Source organism: Cordyceps fumosorosea (assembly GCF_001636725.1).
Source record: "Cordyceps fumosorosea ARSEF 2679 chromosome Unknown scaffold_51, whole genome shotgun sequence".
Taxonomy (NCBI): Eukaryota; Fungi; Ascomycota; class Sordariomycetes; order Hypocreales; family Cordycipitaceae; genus Cordyceps; species Cordyceps fumosorosea.
In genome coordinates, this window is record NW_017387351.1 from 69,935 (window position 1) to 94,856 (window position 24,922).

The 24,922-nt window shown below is 54.5% G+C and overlaps 8 protein-coding genes across 8 annotated transcripts; 5 read left to right on the plus strand and 3 right to left on the minus strand.

Annotated features, from left to right (window-relative positions):
• Window positions 1-1,010: 1,010 nt before the first annotated feature.
• On the plus strand, window positions 1,011-2,681 carry ISF_09511 (Sugar/inositol transporter; the record flags this gene model as incomplete). The annotated part of the gene is made up of 1 exon (XM_018853113.1): window positions 1,011-2,681. One exon carries the CDS (start codon window positions 1,011-1,013, stop codon window positions 2,679-2,681), a length of 1,671 nt encoding a protein of 556 aa, XP_018699720.1.
• Window positions 2,682-3,426: 745 nt separating this feature from the next.
• Window positions 3,427-4,490, plus strand: ISF_09512 (hypothetical protein; the record flags this gene model as incomplete). Its single annotated transcript, XM_018853114.1, has 2 exons — window positions 3,427-4,039; window positions 4,144-4,490. 2 exons carry the CDS (start codon window positions 3,427-3,429, stop codon window positions 4,488-4,490), a joined length of 960 nt encoding a protein of 319 aa, XP_018699721.1.
• Window positions 4,491-4,606: 116 nt separating this feature from the next.
• Window positions 4,607-7,681, minus strand: ISF_09513 (beta-galactosidase lacA; the record flags this gene model as incomplete). Its single annotated transcript, XM_018853115.1, has 2 exons — window positions 4,607-7,118; window positions 7,170-7,681. 2 exons carry the CDS (start codon window positions 7,679-7,681, stop codon window positions 4,607-4,609), a joined length of 3,024 nt encoding a protein of 1,007 aa, XP_018699722.1.
• A 2,000-nt stretch (window positions 7,682-9,681) lies between these two features.
• On the plus strand, window positions 9,682-11,565 carry ISF_09514 (C6 transcription factor; the record flags this gene model as incomplete). Its single annotated transcript, XM_018853116.1, has 1 exon — window positions 9,682-11,565. The coding sequence occupies one exon, from the start codon at window positions 9,682-9,684 to the stop codon at window positions 11,563-11,565; it is 1,884 nt and encodes a 627-aa protein (XP_018699723.1).
• Window positions 11,566-12,083: 518 nt separating this feature from the next.
• ISF_09515 (cation transport ATPase) lies at window positions 12,084-15,404 on the minus strand (the record flags this gene model as incomplete). Its single annotated transcript, XM_018853117.1, has 3 exons — window positions 12,084-14,926; window positions 14,990-15,056; window positions 15,141-15,404. 3 exons carry the CDS (start codon window positions 15,402-15,404, stop codon window positions 12,084-12,086), a joined length of 3,174 nt encoding a protein of 1,057 aa, XP_018699724.1.
• Window positions 15,405-17,495: 2,091 nt separating this feature from the next.
• Window positions 17,496-19,010, plus strand: ISF_09516 (galactose-1-phosphate uridylyltransferase; the record flags this gene model as incomplete). The annotated part of the gene is made up of 1 exon (XM_018853118.1): window positions 17,496-19,010. The coding sequence occupies one exon, from the start codon at window positions 17,496-17,498 to the stop codon at window positions 19,008-19,010; it is 1,515 nt and encodes a 504-aa protein (XP_018699725.1).
• A 542-nt stretch (window positions 19,011-19,552) lies between these two features.
• ISF_09517 (7-dehydrocholesterol reductase) lies at window positions 19,553-21,134 on the minus strand (the record flags this gene model as incomplete). The annotated part of the gene is made up of 5 exons (XM_018853119.1): window positions 19,553-19,788; window positions 19,861-20,183; window positions 20,253-20,369; window positions 20,427-20,544; window positions 20,609-21,134. 5 exons carry the CDS (start codon window positions 21,132-21,134, stop codon window positions 19,553-19,555), a joined length of 1,320 nt encoding a protein of 439 aa, XP_018699726.1.
• A 742-nt stretch (window positions 21,135-21,876) lies between these two features.
• On the plus strand, window positions 21,877-22,983 carry ISF_09518 (Fatty acid hydroxylase; the record flags this gene model as incomplete). Its single annotated transcript, XM_018853120.1, has 4 exons — window positions 21,877-22,100; window positions 22,156-22,500; window positions 22,560-22,717; window positions 22,784-22,983. The coding sequence occupies 4 exons, from the start codon at window positions 21,877-21,879 to the stop codon at window positions 22,981-22,983; spliced, it is 927 nt and encodes a 308-aa protein (XP_018699727.1).
• Between the last annotated feature and the right edge of the window lie 1,939 nt (window positions 22,984-24,922).

The following is a 24,922-nucleotide window of genomic DNA, read 5'->3' on the forward strand; positions in this document are numbered from 1 at the left end:
CCCGAGACGTGTCTTTTTTTCCCTCTAACTAGTCGACAAAATCACCATGGAGCTTGCTTCTGCACTGTAGGTATGCAGCGGCCTGGTTCGATAAAAAGATCTTTGTAGAAGAAGATTCATGATGACGAATTCGTCACTTTTCGATGAAACAAAGAGCCTTCCACCCAGCTGCAGGCCATGATCCGGTGACCACTTGCCGAGACCGCCTGCTGAGATCGTTTCATGGCGCCATTATTTGCCCGAGACGACCACGCCACACGCTGCAGAGAGAGGGCAACCCATGCTGCAGCAACAAAGAGTCATGCTGCACAGATCGCCACGATCCCAGACCAAGGCGGCCCCATGGGCAACTTGTGGGCAACCCCATGGGCAACTTGTGGGCAACCCCAGGTTCGACACACGCGACAATTTGGCTGCGACGGGACGGACTGGCAGACGCTTGCGTAAATGCCATCGTGGTGTGAAAGGTTGGCGATGAGCGTGTCGATGATTCAATCGCTTGTCGGTCCGACAAGAAAGATGGCGAGACAGCCACCAAGGAACAGTGGACGGACGGGTAGCTGAGTCGCCATCTCCAATGCCCCCATCTCCCTCGACCGGCATGGCCGTAATAATGGCCTTGTTTGGCGGCAATTGACTGCTTGGACTGGTCTGGCGCAGATACCAATCTGGCTTAGCCAAGCCTTTGGTGGCTGACCAGATCCATTCCAGTGTGTCTCGGCTCTCCAACGACAGGGGCCCGTCCGCACGCGACTAATTCTTCTTGACGTCTGAACGAAGGAAGGAGCAGGAAAGACTTCATCTTCTTCTCTCTTGCCAGTTTATGCCTCACAAGATGGAATTATTATAAAGAGACCCTCCCCCCACCGATTCATTTTGCGGGACGATAACCTTGTTTCCCCAGACGCGCAGCCTACCATGACTCAGTAGCCGCGACGCATCCCGGGTCAACTCTCTATACTGTTATACACCATCTTTACCTACTTAGACGATTATCACATCCTTCAGCCATGAGCTCTCCCGACGAGAAAGAAATGATGTCCGGCGAGGTCCTGTCCAACGCAGTTAGCCCTGCCAGCGGCGCTGCCCACGCCCTCGAAGCTGCAGCCGCCACCGAGGCCGAGCACAACTTGGGTCTGCTGAAATCGCTCAAGCTCTACAAAAAGGCCTGCATGTGGTCCATCTTCTTCTCGACATGCATTGTCATGGAAGGCTTTGACCTGACCATCATCAACGGTCTCTATGTCTACCCTGCCTTTGCGCAAAAGTTTGGCGAGCCCTCCGAGGATGGCTACGAACTCACTGCCGCTTGGCAGTCGGGCCTCTCCAACGCCGCCCTCTGTGGCCAGATTCTCGGCCTCTTCGCCGCCGGTGTCATCGCCGACCGTTTTGGCTACCGCAAGACCCTGATTGGTGCTCTATTCCTCTGCATCTGCTTCGTCTTCATCATCTTTTTTGCCGAGTCCCTGCCCCAGCTCCTCGCCGGCGAACTCCTCATCGGCTTCCCCTGGGGTGTCTTCCAGACACTCACCACCACATACGCCTCTGAAGTCTGTCCTACCCACCTCCGCGCCTACCTAACCACCTATGTCAACCTCTGCTGGGTCATGGGCCAATTTATCGCCTCTGGCGTCCTCCGGGGCATGATCCCGCTCAACAACAGATGGGGCTACAAGATCCCCTTTGCCCTGCAATGGGTGTGGCCTCTGCCTCTCATGATTGGGATCTGGCTCGCCCCGGAATCACCGTGGTGGCTGGTCCGCAAGAACCGACTCGACGATGCCAAAAGATCGCTTCAACGCCTAACGACCCGCAACAGTGGCGTTGAGTTCCACCCCGACGAGACCATCTCCATGATGATTCACACAAACGAGATGGAGAGGAGAATTCGAGAAGGAACATCATACTTTGATCTCTTCAAGGGTATTAACCGCCGCCGCACTGAGATTGTCACCTGTGTTTGGGTCATCCAAACCCTGTGCGGCGCCTCCTTCATGGGATACTCAACCATGTTCTATCGCCAAGCCGGCCTTGCCACCGAAAATGCGTTTAGCATGTCCCTTGCTCAGTACTCCCTTGGTTTCATCGGTACCATCTTCTCCTGGTTCCTCATGACCCGTTTCGGACGCCGCTCCCTATATCTCTATGGGCAAGTCATCCTCTTCACCTTGCTCATCGGCATTGGCGGTGCCGCTTTCGCCGGACGCGACAACATTCCCGCGCAGTGGGCCATTGGCTCCTTGCTCCTTGTCTATACATTTTTCTACGACTGCACCGTCGGGCCCGTCTGCTACTCGCTTGTCTCTGAGCTCAGCTCGACGCGTCTGCGTACCAAGTCGGTCGTCTTTGCCCGTAACATGTATAACATTGCGAGCATCGCCACAAACATCCTCACCCCTCGCATGCTCAACCCGACCGCTTGGAACTGGGGTGCCAAGTCTGGCCTCTTCTTTGCTGGCACCTGCGGGCTGTGCATTCTCTGGACATTCTTCCGTCTACCCGAACCCAAGGACCGCACCTTTCGCGAACTCGACGTGCTATTTGAGCGTCGCGTGTCGGCACGCAAGTTTAGCGCTGCGGTTGTTGAGCCCTCGGAGATTTACGGTCTCGAGACCGACGAGACTGAGGCCTTGGCTGAGAAGACTGAGGCCAAGGCCGAATTTGTCGAGCGTGCGAAATGAAAACACACGATTTGATACATGTTTTTCTGCAAAGAATATACACTCACGCTTCTTAAGCTATCTATGCCTTTTATTTTGCCAGTTAGAGCGACAGCGCATCTTGATTCGATAATACGCATCACCATCTTGTACCATTTGATCTGCGTGTTGGCAGGTGACTGGGCAGAGCCCATTCTGCTTTCCTACTGAGAGAGCATATCTGCGACATGTCCACGTGCTCACTAACTAGATCTATTGTCGAATGTCTCATTCCCACAGTTGCTGCGCGAAGGGCCTTCACCCTCGTCTCGCATTTACGCTTAAATAGAGGCTTGCGGGCACTAACCCGCATCCAGCTCGCAACACCGCTGCATTCTTTGCACTTGCAGGGTTTCTATCCCCAGAAAGCCTGCAAAATGCCCTATCAAGACATCAGAAAGGAAACTATGGCGAATTGTGGACGGGGGCAGATCCGCTGCGGCTGAGAGTGGTGACATGCCAGGGTCCTCTGATTGCCGACAGCCAGCAGAGGTTGTCGGCTCGACCTCTGTCCCCAGTGCCTGCCCTGCCAAGCCCAGTCTACGCAGATCACCCGCGATGAAACAAGGAGTGAAAGTGAGATATCACAAGACAAGAAAAGCTAGCCTTGCGAGGGACCAAATGCATATCCTCCTATAAGTACTGGAGCTAGGCCCGGCGCGGCCCGTTGGCGGCTCCTTCTCATACCCCAGCGGCCTCACATACACCCAGCGCCTTTGTTGAAGCCATGCGCCTTTCTGTCCTCACAACGACCACAGCATTGGCCACCGCTGCCGCAGCGCAGCAGTGCGACTACGGAAAGGGCCACAGCTGCATCAACCCGGACGCCAGCAGCGCCTCCGTCCTGCTGCCCATCCCGACGCTCTTCCCCAACACGCCGCCCTCCTTCGTCTTCGCCATCGACGACCTCGAGCACTCCGACATCATCGCCATCACCGCCGCCAACAAGGACGTCACCGTGCCCAGCGCCTCCGCCAACGGGCCCATCCAGGCCGTCTCGTGGTGGCTGCAGTTCAACAACGGTACCGCCAACGCCACGCGCGCCCAGGAGCGCGCGTACACGGCGTGGGCGCTGGAATCCAACTCGACGAGCGACATCAGCGGCGCGGACGGCGGCTGCGAGGGGTTGCTGGGGAGCGACTGCGTGCAGGACCTGAAGACGCTCTTCACGGACAAGAACACGCTGACGACCGGATCGTCGGTCGTCGGCGGCGCGCTCATGAAGTTCTTCGCCACGCCGCCGAAGAACCTGCGCTGCCCGAGCATCTTCTGGGGCGACGGCTCCGGCCGTGATCTGACGCTGTACGGCACCTCGGACACGCGGCCGCTGATACCTAACTGTGAGTCTGACCAACAGTCGCCCTATTCTCTTGCTCGCTCAAGGGGCAAGGGGAGCATGAGAATAAAAAGGAAAATCGAACTAACTTCGTGTGTGTGCTTGTAGCGGAATACATCGCGCGCATGTCGGAAAAGTACCTCCTCGGCAAGACCCCCGTGCCGGGCAACGCGTCGTACACGCACGGCCGCACCACAATGCGCTTCCGCTCGCTCGATGCGCAGAAGAAGCTCGCCATCGTCGCCTTTTCCCTGGGCTACCCGGCAGGCGGGCCGGGCGACCGCGCCGACAACACGCTGAGCATGGCCTGCTTGCGCATTGGACAGGCGGACAAGAGCAGTGGCGGCGGCGGCGGTGGTGGTGGTGGTGGTGGCAAGGACAGCGCGGCTGGCAGGCGGGGGGTTGGTGTGGCCACGCTCGCTGTCACGCTGGCCATGATGCTACTGGCTTTTTGAGATAAAAGTGTATTAAGGCAAGGATGCAAATCAAGAGAAGTATTTACAAAAAAACTACTTATAATAATGAACACAACAATAATCAATCCGCCAATGTACCCCGGGTATGCGCGTCATTAATACGCATCCGATCGCTTCCTCCACCTTGGAGAGTCCACTACCTCAACAGGTTGCCTGCCCGTCAGCACGGGCTGCCGCGCCTGCAGCTCGAGCCCCGGCACGGTCGCGCCCCCCTTGTCGAGCGCCCACACGGCGAGAGCGACCCAGTTCTCGCCGCTGTGGTCGATGATACCCTCGGGCACGGGGAAGCTCGTCTGGGGGCCGAGGTAGCTGATGTACTTGCCGAACTGGAAGCCATTGACATAGAGGAAGGCGTGATATGGCTGGGACGTCGAGTTCGCAAATACAAAAGAAAGAGGAATGTCGTAGTCATGCGCAGGCAAGTCGAGTGTGAACTTGGCCGTGTAGAATTGTATGCCGGCGCCATCGTGCTGCTCAAAGGGCGTCTTGTCCAAGAACTTGACAGCGGGCGGGTTCGGCTGGTGGTAGCCCTGGCGCTCGGCAAAGAGGCCGCCCTCGTTGAGAGGCCCACGGAAGTGGTCCTTGTAGTCCTCGCCGCCAAGGTTTCCGGTGATCTTCCACGAGTCAATGGGTGTCTGGCTACCATCGCTGTTGGTCAGGCTGTACGAGAGGATGCCGCGGGGTCGCTTCATATCCTCATCACCAATAACAAAGTCCTCATTGAGGCCCATGTTATCCACAACAATAGTCAGCACGTGCAGCGTGCCCGGCTCGAGCGTTGGCAGGGTGTAGGTTGAGTTGGCCTCATCGTTGTTAGCCTGGGCGAGGGTGGCGCCGACAAATACACCGTCGAGCCAGACGCTGCTCGCAAAGGCGAGGCCGCCCATGGTGCGCAGGGACAGACTGCTCGGGCCGCCGCCGCCGGTAGCGGTGAAGCGCCCGCGGAAGAGCAGGGCGCCCGTGTTGTACCCGTAGTCGCTGCCGTAGAGGGATACAGGCGTGCTGAGCGGCCAGACCGGGTTGCGAGTGAAGTTCTGGGCCCGCGTCCAATCCGAGTCATCGTAACTAGGCTGCAGCTCGGGTAAGGAGTCTAGGGACATCCAGTTCAGGGACTTGAGGTCGGGCAGCTTCACGTCGGGGAACGTGATGCTGGGCTTGGCGAGCCAGTTGCCTTCCTTGGACTTGGTGAACTTGGTGCTCTTGCCATTGATGGAAAGTCTGCTGACACCTTTGGGGGCGCCGATGACTTCAAACTCTGTCGTCTTGTTGAAGTCGGCCTGGATGTTGAGCGTGGAGCCGGACACGTCGGCGGAACGGACGAGGTACGGGCCGTTGATGATGACGGCTTCAGGGTTCATCACCGTGCTGCCAAAGTTGCCGTTCTTATTGGTAGGGAGGATCGGGGCCCAGTAGTTGTAAGCAGAGTTACGGTCAACGAGGTAAATGACGAGGTCGTTGATCTGAACCGCCTGTCTTTGAGTATCCACAGTCCAGCTGATGACAGTGTTGACAAGAGAGGGCGTGGTAGAGATGAGGTGACCCGCGAGTAGAACCACCTGGTGCGACTCTCGCAAGGCGAGCTCGTGGATTTCGCCTAGACCGCCGTACAGGACGAGAATGGTCTTGTCGCCAGCCTTTTGCCAGGTAAAGATCTCGGCAGTGCAATATTGCAGAGTGTGATTGCCAACAGGGTAATCGGTTACGTGGATCTTGGTGTCACGGCCGGGAAGCGTAAGACTGCCACCGGTCTGGGGCACGGTGATAGTTCCATTAGAAGTGGGCAGGCGCAGCTTGTAAGAGGCAGAAGTTGTAAGCTGGTAATCGGAATGGCGGACCACGTAGTAGTCACCAGTGCCGTTGGACTGCAGCGGAGTCACAGCAATGTTGACGTTGTCAGTGTATCGAGTGGTGCTTAGATCGCCAGGCGTGGTGAGGAGATAGCTGGGGGAGGCTCTGTTGAAAAGGGCTTCGAGCTTGAGTTCCGAGTACTTTTCTCTGTCGAGGTAGCGATCCTCACGAATGGCAGAGCCGTAGTCGTATGAGGTGTAACCGCGAGAGTGGCCAAGGTTGCCCCAGTTGGTACCACCGAAAAGCATGTATATACTGAGAATGCCAATACCGCCAGCGAGTGTATCTTTGTTGAATACACGCTCGTACTCGTGGTTGGTGAGGGCAGCACATTTTTCGTAGCCAACACCGCCGTAAGGGTCGTAGGAGCCACCGCCAAACTCGTTGATGAGGAATGGGGTGTTGGGACTGTTTTTCATGTGCACCTCGTGATAATCGACGGGGAGAGCGTCGGGGCGCCAAAAAGAAGGGTTGGAACAATCGAAGGCAAGAGGATACGCGTCGTAGCCATAGATGTCTACCCCACCAGCACCAGTGCCAGGGCGGTTATGCCCGTCCTTACTAGCATCGTTGTTCACGATGGGGACCACAATACCAAAACGACGTGCCTGGTCAATGACGGCTTGCATGTACTCGCCATCAGGAAAGGGAACCCTGCCATTGCTGATGCTGTACTCATTTTCAGCTTGATAGAGGATGACTGGGCCGCCGTTTGTGATTTGGTATTTAGCAATGAGTGGGACAATGTTGCTCATATAGCTGTGTCGGGTTAGATGTGCGAAACCATGGTGTAAGTATGGCGAAACTCACTTTTCGGTCGCGTTCAGGAAGTCTGGAGACTTGGTACGCAGTTGACCGGCGAGACGCTGGAGACGTCCGGGAAAGCCACCACCTGCGACTTCGGCGTTGATGTATGGGCCAGGGCGGGCAATGAGAAAAATGCCAGCAGTCTCGGCCGCCTTGAAGAAGGGATCTAGGTCAAAGATGCCCTCAGCGCGGTAGTCGCCCTCTTTGGCTTCGAGTAGAGCCCAGTCGACGTAGAAGGAGACCGTGTTGAAGCCCAAGGCCTTGATCTTTTGAAACACGTCTAGCCACAGGCTAGGCACCGGAAGTCTGAAGGGGTGGAACTCGCCAGAGTATATCATGGCGCGCTCGCCGCGGATGAAGAGAGAGTGTGCATCCCAAGTGACGACATCTTGGTGGAGGTCTCGCCGCTCAGCATCGGAAACGACTGTGAATGGACCAAAGTGGGTGCCCGGGATTGCAGCCGCGGCGGCGAGGGATGACAGGACGACCTGTGACACAAGGGTCGAGAGCTTCATGTTGGACGCTTTAAGATGGATGAAATAAGAATGTACTGAAACTCATACGGGTACAATAAACGCGGCGGTGATGGCCTAGTTATAAAGCTGCTCGTGCTCCGAGAAGAGCATCCGGGAGAACAAGGAGTCGACTGAGAATGTATCACGGGGAGGAACTGACGGGAGGTTGCGGCAGGTCGTCTTTGAGTTTATATTACGGGTATGCATTGTCTTTCCCCTTCCCAATGGAGTGCAGAGAGCGCGAAGGTCGCGCAGGAGCATGGGGCAAGGGCGGCTGCCAAAGACATTGTCGCAGAGTAGTACCGCCGAGGAAGCCAGGGTTCGCGTTGTTGTCGGTGCAGGCACGGGGCCAGAGCCGTCTCCCCGCAATGCGATGATGGCTAAACGCGATTGGTCCTGGACATGAAGGTCCGGGCCTGGATTCCCATTTGGATGGGATAGTTGAGGAATCATGGGGCATGCGGCTTGTTCCCTGGGTGTAAGTAGGCCGAGTCTAAGTTAGACTACTAGCACTTGTTTGCGGGCGGTACCTGCGTCAGGAGACTGCCTACAATAGATGACCTTTGGTTATTAGCTGCAGACTGCAGACTGCAGACTGCAGAGAGTGCAGAGTAAAGTTAGCCATTGTCCTCGAGAGATTAATATATCCACTATCATTGACACCCACACTTGAAAACGACGTTGAAGAGACGGGAAAACGGCATTAAAACGGCAGGTGACGAGAGGTTGCAAATCCCAGCTTCCAAGGCAAAGCTATTTTGATAGCCCGAATCACGCGAGAAATGCATCACGCGCCGCGTTTTATTGGTATGAGCATTCAACGGCCCGTGAGTCGCTTGCCATGGTTGGGAATGTGGGTGCATCGCGCAGCTAGCTAGGGCGAGTTGAATCTTCAGCGCTTGGCATTGTTATTAGTGTCGCAAAGGGGTACATCAGCGTACCCCCAGATTTTGATCGCGTTTCTCTGTTGGGTCTTGGACTTGAGTCGGGGGGGCCCAAGCCTCCCGTGTTACGATTCAGCCACAGCGCCCGGCAGCGTTGCGGACGAAAATCGGCCTGTTCGGTCCATGGTATCAAGGGCAAAGTTCTAACGTCGTAGTTTAAATGGTGGTTATTCGGATGCGTTTGATGATGGTCAACGGTTGTTATTCCCGACGAATATGTATGTCTGACCGGACGCACGCTCTAGTACCGTGGAACACTTGTTGGGCTGGGCGTTTTCTCGAGTGTAGATCTGTGGAATTTCAGGATGAGATGGTTCACATTCAACGCCAAGGTGATGATCAGCGAGGATTGCCTTGTAGGGCGCCGCTTGCTGCGACGCTGCTATTAGAATTGGTCCAGTTTGTTTGCCTGTGAAGCTGTCAATTGCCGCCCGGCAATCCAGACGTATGTACTTACCCAGAGATAACAATTCGCCGACACGGACCGCCGCTATCAATCGTAATTGCAAAAAAACTGGGCTGACAGCGAACCATCCGATGAAGCTTGATCGGAAATAGGAAGTGATGCCAGGGCAAGATTTCGGTTCTCCCTACTAAGACTTCTACCATTTTTCTCTCAACAAACGGCAAACGAGACGCCGGCTGGCGGCCCACTGCCAAACTTGTGCCAGTTGCAGTTGCCAGCTGCCAGCTGCCAGCTCCACCCCTTCTAGAAGTTAACATATGTAGTATGTACATACATACATAGAGGTACTGTAGTGTCCCGCTTGGCGTCTTGGGATTTGCAACCAACCCATTCATTCTCATCATCCAACTGTCATCAAAAATTCAGAAGAGAAAAATCTGCGGCTTGGAGACACCGCCTCTACTTGGTATTTTCTCTCAGCCTCTCTCCAGCGTCGACAATCGCGACCACCCCCTCCAGCGGACGCAATGCCGCACCTCTAAAAGCCTCGCTCCTCGCTGCGACTGCAAGCCACCCCCCTCACCTCATCCCCCAACCACCAACGACATCATCTTCGCAGCATCCATCCGTCAACAGACGCTGCGCCCACCATGTCGACTCGTGTCCTCCGCGCCTGCGACGGCTGCCGTGTCCGCAAGGTCCGATGCAACGGCCAGCATCCCTGCTCTCAGTGCGCCCATCTGAACCTCGCCTGCAAGTTTGCGCCGCCCCCCGCCAAGCGCAAGCCCGGCGTGCGCGGCCGCCTGGTCGCCCAGCTTCGCAACAACCAGGCGCAGGAGCACACAACCGGCACCAGCACGGGCAGTAACAAGACGTCGCCATTGACCGTCGCCGCGAGCAGCCCGCGCAGCAGCGACGCCTCCCCGCCCGCCGTCACCTCCATCGCCGGTATCGTCAACTCGGACCCCTACGCCGAGACCGCTCACCACACCCCAGCCTCCTCGTCCTCTCTTCCTACGACACCCTTACCCGTCGCCGCCACCGCCGGCAACACCGCTCCGTCGCCGCACCACACTATCCGGTACTTCCTCGCCTACCTCGACCTCTACGAGGAGCAGATCTACCCCGTCAATCCCGTCCTCAGCTGCGACGAGATGCGCGCCGCCGTCCGCAACATGGACGTCAGCCTGCAGGACCGCGCACTCGTCTACGCCTCCACCGCCGTTACCATCAACCTCACCCAGACGCTCCTCACCTCCGCTACCGACACCCTCACCGAGATCGCGACCCTCATGAACCTTAGCATCGCTGTGCACCGGCAGGCCGAGACACGCCTCGATAACAGCACCGCCTGGACGAGACCGGACGCGGGGCCCTCGGCCGCCAGCGTCAAGTTTGGGGAGCTCCCCGTCAATTTCAAGCGCATTATGACGTGCGTCTTTCTCGAGATATGCATGATGGCCTTTAAGCGCTGGGACCGTAGCTTCATGCTCCTCCGCGAGGCCATCACCATGATCCAGGTCCTCAATGTCCAGCAGTACGACGCCGCCATGCCCTTCGACGGGTCCCTCATCGACGGTTTCGACGCCCCCGCGGACGCCGCCACCTCCCCCGACCCCCTCCGTAACAACAACTACAACAAAAACGCCGCCGAAGCCACGGTACACGCCGGCATGCGGCCTCGCGACGTCTTTCGGCTGCGCCGCGTCTACTGGGAGCTGTTCATCCACGAGCGCTTCCTCTCCACCGTCACGGGCTTCCCCTGCGCGCAGCTCGCGCTGGCCGACGTGCCGCTGCACGACCCCACCATCCCCGCGCACGTCGACCTCGGCTTCAACCGCCTCGCCAACCTGTTCCGCGTCCTCGACGGGCCCTTCCTCGCGCACTGGACCGCTCACAAGGACCCGACGACCCTGCACCACGTGCCCGCCATGACCGCGCAGTGGGTCGAGAGCAAGCAGGCGGAGCTCGACCGCGACGAGGACGGCGCCGCCGCCGCCGAGCAGCGCCTCGCCGTCCAGCTCCGCAACAACACCACCACCGCCACCGGCCCTGCCGGCTTCACCGAGGTCCAGCACGTCGACCTCTTCATCACGCGCGTCTGGCTGCGCACCCTCGTCTGGCAGTTCGCCCTGCACCACGGGCTTCTGCGCTCCGCGCCCCCGCGCTCCGCCCACGAGGGCCTCTCGCTGCACTTCCCCGCCCAGCGGCTCTCCGCCCAGCTGCGTGCCCTCGTCGACCGCCTCGGCAGCTTCTCCAGCGTGCTCACCCACGGCTCCGGCATCCTGCACAAGCTCTTCGAGATCACCTCCACCGTCGCCGACGTCCTCGCGCTGCCCCGCGGGCCTGGCCAGACGGAGGAGGGCGCCCGCGCGCGCCTCCAGGACTTTGAGTTCCTCGTGCGCTTCTTGTTCACGTTTGAGCGGATAGAAAAGTCCCAGCGGGACTACCTCCGCGAGAAGCTGGGCGTGCTCGGGCGGCAGTACACGATTGTCGACTTTGCGGGCCTGGCGGGGGAGAGTCCCAACGCATGACGATGGGACAGAACGACAAGAGGATATAATCTTGTTGATTTTAATGGCGGACGTGGTAATTTACAGACGAGTTGGGCACATTTTAGCTTTCTCTTTTATCAGGGCATGTTTGGCGTTGGCGGCGTTTATCCCTGGGTCATCACCCAGCAGCATTATGTCGTTGGATACTGTCTCAGAAACAGCTGGCAGGCTACAGCGATTTTTGGTCACAATTTTACCATCACTTTCATTTGAAGCACTCGTTATCCGCAACAATGATGTATATCGCTAGAAGATGTTTCTTTAAAATCTAAAAAGTCAAGTAGGCAAAGCAAAAGGCCAGGGGCCGACCGAATCGCCAGCCCCTCGAGAAGGAAACGATTGCAACGTCAAGGCATTGCGGGCGCTGACTCAAGAATGCTGACCTTGTTGCAGAAGGGCGCGATATTTGAGCCATCCAACGGCTAACCACCGACGAACCAGCAGTGTTGAACGGGCCGGCCCGCGAGGAGGGGGCACTATCCACGAACAAACACCACTTAGTCCGTCTTGATCTTGGCCATCAGCATTGTCGAAGCGGCAAAGATGACAGGCAGGACGCTGACAATCTCGCCGAGACCGGCGTAGGCTGGCTCGATGCGGACCTTGACGAGAGCGCCGGACGCGAGCAGGATGGCCAGGACGTTGTAGACGGCGGACCAAACAAAGTTGAAGACCATGCGGCGGAAGCTGACGCGGCTAATCTCAATGACAAAGGGGATACCCTCGAGGCCCTTGAGAAGGACGACGTCGGCGGCACCGCGGGTGACCTCGCTGGCGGAGAGCGCGCTGGCGATCTGGACGCCGACGTCGGCCTGCGTAACTGCCACGGCGTCGTTGGTGCCATCTCCGACAAACATGACGTTCTTGCCCTGTTCCATGAGAGCGGCGACGTAATCGCGCTTCTCAGAGGGCGTGCGCTGGGCCGCAACGTTGGCGATGCCGACTTGGCTGGCAACCGACTCGACCGCCTGCTGCAAGTCGCCGGAGACAATATGAACGGTGATGCCGCGGCGAGTAAGTTTCTGGATGACCTTGGTAGACTCCTCACGAAGACGAGTGCGAAGACCATAGGCGGCGATGGGCTTGGAGTTGCGAGTGATGACGAGAAGAGTCAGACCTTGGCTCTGAAGATTTTTGACAATGGGGTCACTGTCAGTTCCAGTCCACTTGGGATTGCCGGCGCGAATGACGTCGCCTTCGAAGACTCCCTCAACACCAGAACCTGGGATAACGTGAATATCGGTAACAGTGGCACTGCCGGGTCGGTTCTTGAGGTACTTGGCCACACCAAGGGAGACAGGGTGGTTGTTGCCGACTAGCGGCTTGGTCATGGCAATGGCCGAGTTTTCTTCACAGTCAAAGAATTCGGTTGTCATGACATCGAGATCAGTCTCTGTGATGGTGCCAGTCTTGTCAAAGACGACATCCGTGACTTTGCGAGCACGTTCTGTGCATTCAGCAGACTTTATGATGACACCACTGCGAGCAGCAACGCCACCTGCAACGACCAAAACCATGGGGACAGCGAGCCCGAGAGCACAGGGGCAAGAAACGGCGAGGGTAGCGACGGCATATGTAATGGCGTTGGAAACTGTCTGGCCACCACTGTACTTGCGGATCTTGAGGCCAACCACAACCCAAACGATAATAACAAGGATAGAAATCGTAGTGACAATGGGCACAAACCAGCTAGCAACGCGATCGGCCGCGTCCTGCATAGGTGGCTTGGAGTTGGCTGCATCTTCGACAAGTTGCGCGATATCGGTGACAGTATTTTTGCCAGGAAGACGGGCCAAGCGCGCAACGATGGTACCAGTCCCGTTGACTGTACCGGCAATAACCTCATCTCCTTCCTTCTTGAACACAGGAACACTCTCGCCAGTCAGCATGGACTCGTCAACATCGCTGGACCCCGTAATGACAATACCATCGGTAGGTACCGCCGTGTGGGGGGCGACTTTAAACTTGTCGCCATACTGCAGAAGTCTGGCATCGATGTCTTTGTCTTGACCATTCTCGACAACAACGGCGGAGCTGGCCTGGAGTGAACGGAGAGAAACGGCCTGCACAGCGCGGACACGAGCAAATGCAGCAACCAGGCGGCCGAGAATAACAAGAGTTATGAGAAGGGTGCTGGTCTCAAAAAACTCGGCTGTCTCGAGAGGCTGGCCAACCATACGGAAACCAAAAGCAACAACAGAGTAAACGTAGGCGGCAGTGATGCTGATGACAACTAGCATGTCCATCTCCACAACGCCGTTGTAAATGAGGGACGAGAGAGCCGGGCGATAGAAATCGGGTATTGCAATCATCTGCACAACAGTGGCTAGGCACAGGGAGATGATAGCCTTGGTTGGCTCCTGGACGACGTCATCTCCCCAAGCCATGACTAAAACAGGAATCGTAAAAGCAGCTGCAAGAAGAGTTTTGATTAACTGATCGTACAGCCTCTTTCGACCGCTAGACACCGAAGGGTCATCTCGCGGAGGTGCAAGGCCTTCAATACCGGAAGGCAGCCTCGAGTAAAGCTCCCGCGCCCCTACAATGGTGGGGTCGTAGTTGATACGGACAGTCTTCTTGTTGAGAAGAGATGCGTCTGTGACACCGGGTATGTCGAGGTCCAGTAGGCCCTTAGCCACTGAACCTGCCGCAAGGATGTCGATCGCTTGATCATCGCTGGAAAGCTTGGTGCATTTGAACCCTGTAGCACGTTCTGCAGTTTTTATGACTTCATCTGGCCCCATCATGGAGGTATCGATGCTGCATTCAGCTTGTCCCATGACAAAGTTGACGCGCACGTTGGAGACACCAGGTATGGTTCGAAGGCTCTTGTCCATCTTGTTTCCACATCCGGAGCAAGTCATGCCCTCGACGTGAAGAGCAAGGTGTTCGAGGCCATCGGCTTTTTCGAGGTCGCGAAAATTGACAATGCGAGTATTTGCGGAAAGCTTTTCATCGTGGGCGTGGTCTGCGTGGTCACCACCACAGCACGAGTCCCCATCACCCACATCACCGCAGCAAGAGTCTTTATCAGACGCAACGCGGACTAGCTGTTTCTTATTACGTCGCTTCAGTCCGTGATGGTGATGACTGGGGTGATGGGCGTGGGCCGACGTGAAAGACGTAGCCCCGCCGGGGGTTCGCTTTCGAATGGGCTTCTTCTTGGGCTGGGCGCTGCAGCAAGTGCTGCCCCATCCGCGCTCGAGAACACTGCGGCAGATGCAGCGGGCGGATTCGAGGTAAGCCGTATATTGGTCAAAAGCCTGGGCCAAATGGTCGCCGCAAGCGGTGGCGGGGTGGCGGCCAGAGGCATCGTGGTTGTGTCGGTGGACGAGATGGGCTGTCGCGTGTAAGCGGTGGACCGGGCGCGGTTCAACTAGACATCAGGAGTGAAGACACTCACCATCGGGAATTTCTCCTTCAATTTCACAAGCCTTTTCGCACTCAATGGCAGCAGCAGCGATGATACACTTTTCTAATTTCCTGTGTCAGCCGCAAGTCGCACCATAGCCATGTGTAACACGGCGTCTTGTTGCTAGGTCGGGGTTGCAAACCGTCGCAGTGTTCGTCATTGGTGTCGCAGCAGGCCAGCGTTGCTGAACTGCAGTCATCTTCGGTATCGCAGCAAGCATCATCATCGCAGACTTCACCCTTGGCGGCACAATCAGCTTCATCGACGCAATGCGCATGCTCCTGGCCAGCGGCATGGTCGGGTGTGTGGTCGTGCTCGCGCGAAGAGGGGTCATGATCATGTCCGTGGCTGTTGTCAGCATGAACATGGGCAGGCCCGCTGTGGACGTGAGCATGTTCATGGCCATGATCGTGGTGGTGAAGTGCCTCGTGGTGGTGAATGGTAGTCGAGGGGCCACCGCAAGGCTCGTGGTTGTTGGGGCCACTAGAACAGCAATCGGTTCCCATCATGGCGAGGGGATGTTGCAAGACGAGGATGAGTGTTCCGTTTTTGTTTGAGGCTTGGGGGTACGAGAGGGAATTTTCAAGGAAGAGGTTGATGAAAAAAAAAGGAAGCAAGCGAAAATGTGGCAGGCAGGGTCTCGGGCTAATAAATAAATGGCGATGTGTGTGTGAGCACCTCAAGCAGCGGTGGCTACGTTGTACACAGAAACAACGTGAAGCTTAGGCCCGTTTGTTTGCCAAGTGCTGCCAGCTGCCAACTCCCGTCCGTTTGTTGCCAACCACTAGCCGCCAGTTGTCGGCCAACTGGAGATCCGAGTGCCTCATTATCCGATGCTATGTACTGTATGTATGTACAGTACACAATCTGATTAGGATTTAGCGTGGATGACGGGGTACTTTTTGTTACTGGCCGCTAATTAGCCTTTGTTGGTCTCTCTTCTTCCCTTTTTCCCTTTTTCCCTTCTTCCATCTCTGCTTGCTGTGCCATCACAAAACTACACCACCACAAGTGGCGTCTGGTCACTTGTCTCGGCTACGAGCCAACAAGGCCAAGACCACAGGCAGGCCGCCGTTCATGCTGTCACGACGAAATAAAGTCACAACCCCGACATGCGCAATCCTCGCTTCGCAGCCATCCGACATTAGCTACTGTAACAATGGGGAATGGCCTGATTCTTCTCCCGTCTCATCGAGTTCTCCCACCAAACCTACCCGATTTGGGACGGTCGGTTCCAGCGATTGGCTCCGTCCCGCGCCCGGTGGAGCTGCTTCGATTTCGAACGTACGTGGCCTCGTCAACAGAACAGTCTTCTCGACGCTTCTCTTTAGTTCTGCATTAGGCATCCCCTCGCCCTTTTCATCTTTATCGTACCGAACACGGCCCGTTGAATCTAACCATGCATACTATGACTCACGAATGCTCCGTCCCTACCCGTCCGTACGCCAGCCGCTCTGCTCCCCCCAGTCGGAGTTGCGACTGCCCAAGTGGCCTGGGGTTAGTTATGTATGCAGGCATGGGGTGGATGGGGGTTTGCCTGGATGGGGGTTTGCCCAAATGTGATCATCTTTGCATGTGGCTGCCACCATCGCTTCTGCAACGGCCAATGGCACAAAATTTCTAAATGCAGCCTCGGTTGAATGCTCCCGCGCAAATCTAAAATAAAACTTCATCCCACCACTTCACAGCCCCGTCACTCTTGGCCTCGTTCCAGAATCAGCACTTTGGACGCACCGAGCCACCTACAGATCACAGCGCTGCCAAGCTGCGAGTTCATGGTGGTCTACCCTACCTGGCGTGTGAGCATAATTGCGCCAGTTATACCCCCAACGCTCCTCGCCATCGCCTGGCATCTCCAGGGCTTGCAAGCGGCCAGTGCATAAATGTGCTGGACAAAGAGAAGCAAAAATACGCCCAAATCCCGAGCTACATCTGTCGTCTTCTCTGTTGCTCGTGGCTCGTGGCTCACTGGTCCCTCTTATGAGGATCCGCACTTTGCACTCAAGTTGCTTGGTGCATTGGGAACAAAGCAAACTTGACCGCAGGCCGCCTCGGGGGAAAAATTGGATCATGCACCTTATTTTATTTTTTTTATTTTTATTTTTTGCCCTCTTAGTGATGCAAGACTTAGTCTTGACTGGCCGGCTTTACCGCCAATGAGAGAGAAACCACCCGTACTTGCGTAACCGGGATACCGATTCTGCGAAGAGATGTCTATCGGTGAGCACCGAGACGACCACAATACATGCGCCAGCTCTCTCTTGTCTTTCCCAAGACAAGTTTCATCTCTCTTGGTCAAGTATGGCGCAGAATTTTCAGCGTTTGAATCTAGTTACCTGGTACCTAGTTTGGTACATGGCGCACTCGTCCAAGTGCAGGAGCGGAAGCTGAACTTGCCTCGCACCCAGCTTGTAGCAAGTCCATATCTATATCTATGTAGGTGCCCACAGCATTCCTGGGGGTTTGCATCCACAACAGCAATTATTGTTTACTCACGATGGAGCGTCATCAGCAAACCGTCAGCGTGATTGCCTTCCATGTTGGGACTTACTTCAAAGACAAGACGGCATATCGAATCTTCCATGGCTCCTCGAACAGCACCCGGCCGCGTCCGACAGGTAATGTCATTGACATCAGTATTCTGAACAAGGTTATCGAAGTCAACCCAGGGAAGCGCACGGTGCTGGTCGAGCCCAACGTCCCCATGGACCGACTCGTCGAGGCTACGCTCGCGCATGGCCTTATCCCGCCGGTTGTCATGGAGTTCCCCGGCATCACTGCGGGTGGAGGGTACTCGGGAAGTTCAGGCGAAAGCAGTTCTTTTCGTCAGGGCTTTTTCAACGACACCATCAATTACGTTGAGATGATTCTTGGTAACGGCGAGATTGTCATGGTTTCCCCCACCGAGCACGACGAGCTCTTCTACGGCGCTGCTGGAGCCGCTGGCACCCTGGGCATCACGACATTGATGGAGGTACGGCTTATTGAGGCGAAACCCTTTGTCAAGACGACATACTATCGCACGACCACCATCAGCGAGTCGGTCTCGCTGACACAGCGCAAGGCTCAAGAACAGACAACAGACTACTTGGATGGAATTCTGTTCTCCAAGAATCACGGCGTCATTGTCACGGGCGAAATGACAAACCAGCTGCCCGATAATTGTATGCTGCGAACTTTCAGCAAAGCCGACGACCCGTGGTTCTACATGCACGTAGAAGAGAGGACGAAGGGGCTAGCCTCCGGGTGTGTTTGCGTTGAGTATATTCCTATCGGGGAGTATCTCTTCCGCTATGATCGTGCTGGATTTTGGGTTGGCAGGCAGGGCTATACTTACTTCAAGTATATCCCCTTCAACGCCTTTTTCAGGTGGCTGCTGGACGACTTCTCCCATACACGAACTCTGTACCACGCACTGCACGCAAGTGGTGTCTCCAACCAATTCATGGTCCAAGATTTAGCTCTGCCCTACGACACGGCGGAGCAATTCATAAATCATGTGGACAATGAACTTTGCATCTGGCCGCTTTGGCTGTGTCCCCTCCGCGGCGCTTCTACACCGACGTTCCACCCAGTCACAGGGATCGAATCTACCCCAAAAGATGGCGGCAGCGTCGTGTCTCAGGCGATGCTGAATATCGGCGTATGGGGTTGGGGGCCGCTTGAGTACGAGGAGTTTGTGGCCAAGAACAGGCAGCTGGAAGCCAAGCTTGTCGAGCTCGGGGGCCGAAAGTGGCTGTACGCGCACACATACTACTCAGAGGATGAATTCTGGCAGGTGTACAACCAGCCGTGGTACCAGGCGCTTCGAAGCAAGTACCACGCCTCGACGCTGCCCTCGGTGTTCGACAAGGTGCGCATCGATGTGAACAAGGAGCGTCGGCAGCGCAAGGAATGGGCTTCGGCTTGGTCGCGGACGTGGCCGTTGGGAGGGCTGTACGGCATGTGGCTGGCCCTGAGGTCGGGTGATATTGGCCTGGCCCGTCGTTCACAGTGGAAGTATGTCGCATAAAGAGGTACTTTCTTTTTCCTGGCCTCCCAGTGGAAAAGGTTTCGCGAAGGATGCAGCCAGTTTCTATTCAAGACAAATCACGGTTCTATTCAAGACATATGAAGGTTTTTAGCAGGTGACGAAGTGCTTAAAACGAGACAATGGACGGAAACCTAGAGAGTGTCTAAGACGGTCTAACACAGAGCCACGTACCGTCTCACTGTGCAGGTTGACAAATAGCGCTTCCTATGACCTCACAAGTTCAAAGACCTAGTTGCTCCATCAGAATAAAAAACATGATTTATAAATACGAACATGTATTTCTTAAAGCGGCGGTGAGTTAATGGTTGGGCAGGTAAGACATGGCGTCTTCCACAGACTCACTAAATATTGGAACCAACAAGCAACAAGCCAAGCATGGATCGCATCATGGCATGTACTCACGGCTGAAAATTCATCTTACAGATCTCTCGCATGCCTTGCTTTCTAGTTATCACTTTCCCGCCGTCGAGCTCGTCGGGCAGCTTGCCCCCTGGCCTATCCCTGCCATCCGAAGTCGTGTCCTAGTAGATACCCGGGAGCATCCGCCACCGGACTAGGGCGCAGTACTCGTCCCACGCCTTGCCGTACTTGACCCTGCACTTGGCCTCGTCCCTCCAGCAGCGGTGCAGCACGGTGCCGAGCACCAAGACGGCCTCCATGTAGGGCAGCGCGCGTCCCGTCCCACAGACCGTGCAGGCCCCGAGCGTGTACAGGGCGCTCCCCAGGTAATTCGCGTGACGAGCGACCCCCCACCAGCCTGGGGTATATTTTAGTTGATTTAGCGGAGCAGGCTTGGATGAGGAAGGCGTGGTGATTATATCCAACGTACCCGAGCAGAGGAGAATGGTGTGATGAAGCTTGCCGTCGGCGGTGGCGTACTGCGCCCGGACGCAGCGTGCCGGCCGGCCCCAGATTTCGAGGACGCCGGCCCGGCGCCGCGCCAGGGTGCGCTGCCCGTTGGCGTCGTGGTTCAGGAGGAAGCCGGCGGCAAAGAGCAGGCAGGCGATGGCGAGGGCGGGCCGGGACAGCTCGAAGGGGTGCCGGGCGAGGTACTGCGTCTGCAACGTCCAGAGCAGCGGCATCATGGCGGCGAAGCCGTAGATGCTGTAGAAGGAGAAGCGTTCGTGGCAGCCATCCAAGGTCTCCAGAAACCTACGACAGGACAAGTGAGCGTTTCTTAATGTCAGTGGAATGATCAGACCAAGGACGGCGAGCGCTTACCAGTGCTCGTACCAGAAGAAGTCGACCACGACGATCGCCCGGAACACGACGGCGGCGATCATGGTGCTGGTCACGGTGTCGTGCAATTCATACTGCCACGACGCAAAAGAAAGATCACTGTTTTACGGCATTAGCAGCATGCTCCATACATGGCACTGAGCTGGGGAGACTCACATGAGAGTCCAGAGAAGAATGCCGCCGGTCCGGCTGGCATTGAAGTGCTTCCAGTCAAACAGCCGCCCTGTCCGAGGATGCAGCTCTCCGCCGTTGAACAAGTCGTACCAGAACTGCCCTGCAAAAACGAAATTCTGATCAGCGCGGCACAACTCGGCCAGAGTTTTCTGAGAGCACGGAACCTGTAAGGAGCGTCTCCCCTCTGCTGTCCGGCCACGCGCGGGCCTTGACATAAAACACGGTAACCAGCAATGCGCAGTACATGGACGCGGCCACGAATAGCTCTCCCCAGTTCTTGGCGATCACCGCCGGGTCAACGTAGCCGCCGTACGCGGCGAGGACGGCCGCGGCAACAGTGGTGGCCCACGCGGCGAGCCCGTTCAGCCGATACAGAAGCCGTCGCCCGCCGCATGTGCGCGGTCCAAGACGCACCGGCCCCGGTAAGAAGCGGTACAGGAGCGCTTGGAACAGGATCCAGGTGGCATAGCCAGCCAGCGCCCGCGCGGAGGTCCGGGGGAGGTAGCTGGAGAAGAAGGTGACGGGGCCGCGGTAGAGGAGCTCGGCGGCGGCGGTGTAGAGAGAGGAGGCAAAGTCGGAGTAGGCGATGAGGCAGAAGAAGCAGAACAGAGGAGAGGTGGTGACGAGGAGGAAGCTGGTAGCCTCGTTGAGGATGACGGCTGCCCGGCCTGTGGTGGGGGGCTCGTACATGCTGACGGGCTGCTGCGCTTGATTGAAGCACTGTGAATCTTGGATACGATGAGGAAGGAAAAACAAGTAGTTCTGGGATATGCCAGGCAACAATTCGTCGATTGACTCAAGACCCAACGGCCAGTGGTGTAACACAGGTGCTGGGTAAGTACACTTAGTGAGGAGACAATGTTGGTCTTGGGACGGCAAGGATCCCAAGCAGGGTTGAGTTGTTCAAGTTGTTGCTGATCGATGAATTGTATGACAAACAGAGGTTTCAAGTGCAAAGGATGGTTGTTATGAGTCGCATCATAGCTGATTAATTCTCCTACGCTACGGATATCAGAGGATTCTTTTTAACCAGTAGCAGATACACATGAATTCTACGAATTAAATAGAAGAATCAAGGTCAATTATTTTTATTAAACATAGTAGGATAATTAATGATAGTGAATAAATATAAAACACAGGGTAATTCATTGCCACTGTCTCGGCAGCTGCCCAGACATCGTCAGTACGACCAAGTGGCCGAATGATGTCTCGCCCGCCGGCGCAACAATCGGGCAGCAAGACATGTCTTTGCTCAGCTGTTGAAGAAAATACGAAATGTGACAGGTTTGCCGCCATCTCTGGGCTGAAATCCTGGACAGCGGAGAGGACGAGGACAAGGCCGGGCCTCCTCCCACCAACAGCTGGACACTGACCCTTGGTGAAGAAACTACGCAGCACGGCACGGACGAGGCAAACATCTTGTCGTCACGCCATGGATACATTTCTCGGTCCCTTTGAAGAAGCCGTTCTTCATCCAGTCTATGGCGCTATACGATCCGGGCTGGAAAATACCCTCTGCCGCGATGCTGGTCCGTCGTCGCCATCAGGGCTGTCCAGGACGACCTTGCAAGGCTTCTGCTCCCCTATTCAACACTCATCATTCTGGCAACCAGACAACTCCATTCGGAGACTCACCAACGCCTTCCTCTATCTATGGTGAGTGCCTCGATCCCGAACCACACGGAGATGACTGACTGACAGCGGACACAAGGCTCTCGACCACCGTCTCCTACCTTGTCCTCGGCGCCGTCTTGTACCGCCTCAACTTTGACGCCGCCGCCGCCGCCCGCGACCCCAAGTTCCGGCCAGGCCAGGTCCGCGGCGAGATATCCCGGTCTCTCGTCGCCATCACGGTCATGAGCCTGCTGACCGCGCCCATCGTGCTCGCGCAGGCCGCCGGGCGCGCCCGCATCTACCCGCTCGGAGCGGCGCCGGCGTGGTACGAGGCGCTGCAGGTGGTGCTGTTCGTGGCATTCAACGACACGTGCGTGTACTGGCTGCACCGGCTGTTCCACACGCCCGTGCTGTTCCGGCTAATGCACAAGAAGCATCACCAGTAAGGACTGCATGCACCTTCATTGCCCGGTTCTTCAGCAGCTGAGTGTGTGTGTATAGGTACATGACGCCGACGCCATTCTCGGCATTCGCGTTTGATCCGCTCGAGGCCATGATCATGAGCCTGCCGATATACGCGTTCAGCTTCGTGGTGCCCATGTCCGACGCGATGCAGCTGCTGGCCTTTTTGGCGGCATACCTGTGGACATTTCTGCTCCGTAAGCTCTGCCTGCGGATGACAGCAACGCTTATCATGCTAATTATCATTCTTATGCCCTCGACAGACGACGATAGCACACAGTTTCACACGGTGCACCACAAAAACACAAACTTCAACTTTGGGCAGTACACGACGCTGTGGGATCGATGGGGCGGGACGTACGTGGACGCGGACGAGTTTCTCTCTCAGCCCCAGTATCGCAAGGAGAAGAGGTCGCCTCGACCAGCCGCAGCTTCCAGCGCGGACCAGTATGGCAGCCTATAGGTGAGTTGCGGCCAAAACTCAGTTCACCCCTCGTGTGGAGTTAGATACGTAATAGTGTGTAATTAAGTAGGTGGGTTGACTATTTAAAGATATAATATCCGTATAGTAGATAGTATTATATATATATAGTAGAGTAAAGACTTAAATATATATATATTATTTACTCTTTTCTATTATACTTTATATAAGTTTATTTTTCTTAATTACTAATTTTATTAGTTTGAATTCTTTTATTATATAAATATATAAATATATAAATTATATACTTTTATATTATCTATATATATTAATTAATTATATTATACTAATTAGACTAGTCTATCTATCTAGTACCTCTATAAGTTTAATAATAAAAGAAAAACTAGAGTCCTTAGAGGAAAACCTTTACTTCTACTATAAGTAGTTAGCCCTATATTAGTTCCTAGTAGGGTCTAGTGTAGGCCCCTCTCTTAATCCCTAGGTTTTTATTTTTAGTCCTATCCCTTCTATTACTTCTCCTCCCCCCTCTCTAATATCTTTTACTTTATTATTACTACCTTCTTTAGTTATATAGGCTATATTAAGGCTAAGGCGTTCTTAGTCACTTTTATTTTAGAGTATAGGTTCTTAGTTAGGGGGGGGGGGGGGGGGCTTATAATCTCTATATAGGGGCTATAAAAGAATATAACTATTTATATCTTTAAGTAAGTAGGCGCCTAACTTATACTTAGGGTACTTATTATCTTTAGTTTATATAAGAGTATAGTTCTTTAAGTATTTATTATTTATATTAATTATACTATTTATTATATCTCCTATTAGTTATTATATTTTAGTATAAATATTATATAAAGGCCTATCCTTAGTATACTTATAGCCACCCCCTTAGTAATAGTATAGTCTTATTTTAGTTTTTACTAGTTAACTTAGTAGTTAATTTACTATTATTATTCTTTACTAGTAGCTAATCTAATTAATCTAGTTAATTTATTATTAGTTAGTAAGTATATAGAGACTATAATACTTTTATCTTCTAGTTCTTTTTCCTCTCCCTTCTTTAGCCTCTTTAATTTTATATATTCACCCTTATTACTATACTATTTTATCCTTATCTACCCCTATTTCTCCTTATCTACCCCTATTTCTCCTTCCCCTTACTATCTTTAGTCTACCCCTATCCTATATAAAGCTAATTATTTATAAAAAGCCCTTTATTTCTATACTTATAAAGAATATAAGTACCTTCCCCCCTTTACCTTTAGACTAGACTTAGTCCTAACCCCTTAGTAGTTATATAATACTTAATAACTTCTCCTATTATAGTAAGTCTACTCTATCTTAGTCTTAGTTTATCTTTTTACTATTATAGTCTTATAAATATATTACTCTTATTAATAGTACTAAGTCTATATTAGCCCTATATAAGGCTAAACTAAAGCTAAAGTAAGGTAAGCCCTATAAGACCCCTTATAGCTACTATATTACCTATACTAAGACTACTAGTGTAGTTACTTACTTCTAGCCTACTAGTATATACTATCCTTAATATAGTCCTAACTCTACTAACTTTAATAAGTGAGGGTTATATTTATACTAAGTGTGCTTAACTCTATGTGTAGTGCCCTACTGTGAGTCTAGCCCTTTCCTACGTCGCCCCCGCTACTAATCCTTTTAGGTTATGCCCCCTGTCGCCGCCGCCGCTACCGCCCTCTAGGCCTGGCTGCTAGAGCACCCTAGCCTTGAGCCGGGGGCGGTCCTAGAACACTAGGACTTCCTGCGCCTCGCCCGCGCCGCGACTCGGGCCTGTCGTGATACTGGTGGCGTCGCTGCCGAGGTGGCCGCCGACTGGATCCGATCCAGTGGTGGTGCTATCTATATATATTTATAAATATAAAATTATAAAACTTAGACTATAAAATATAATTTAAATATCTATTATAATTTAAATAAGTATTTAATA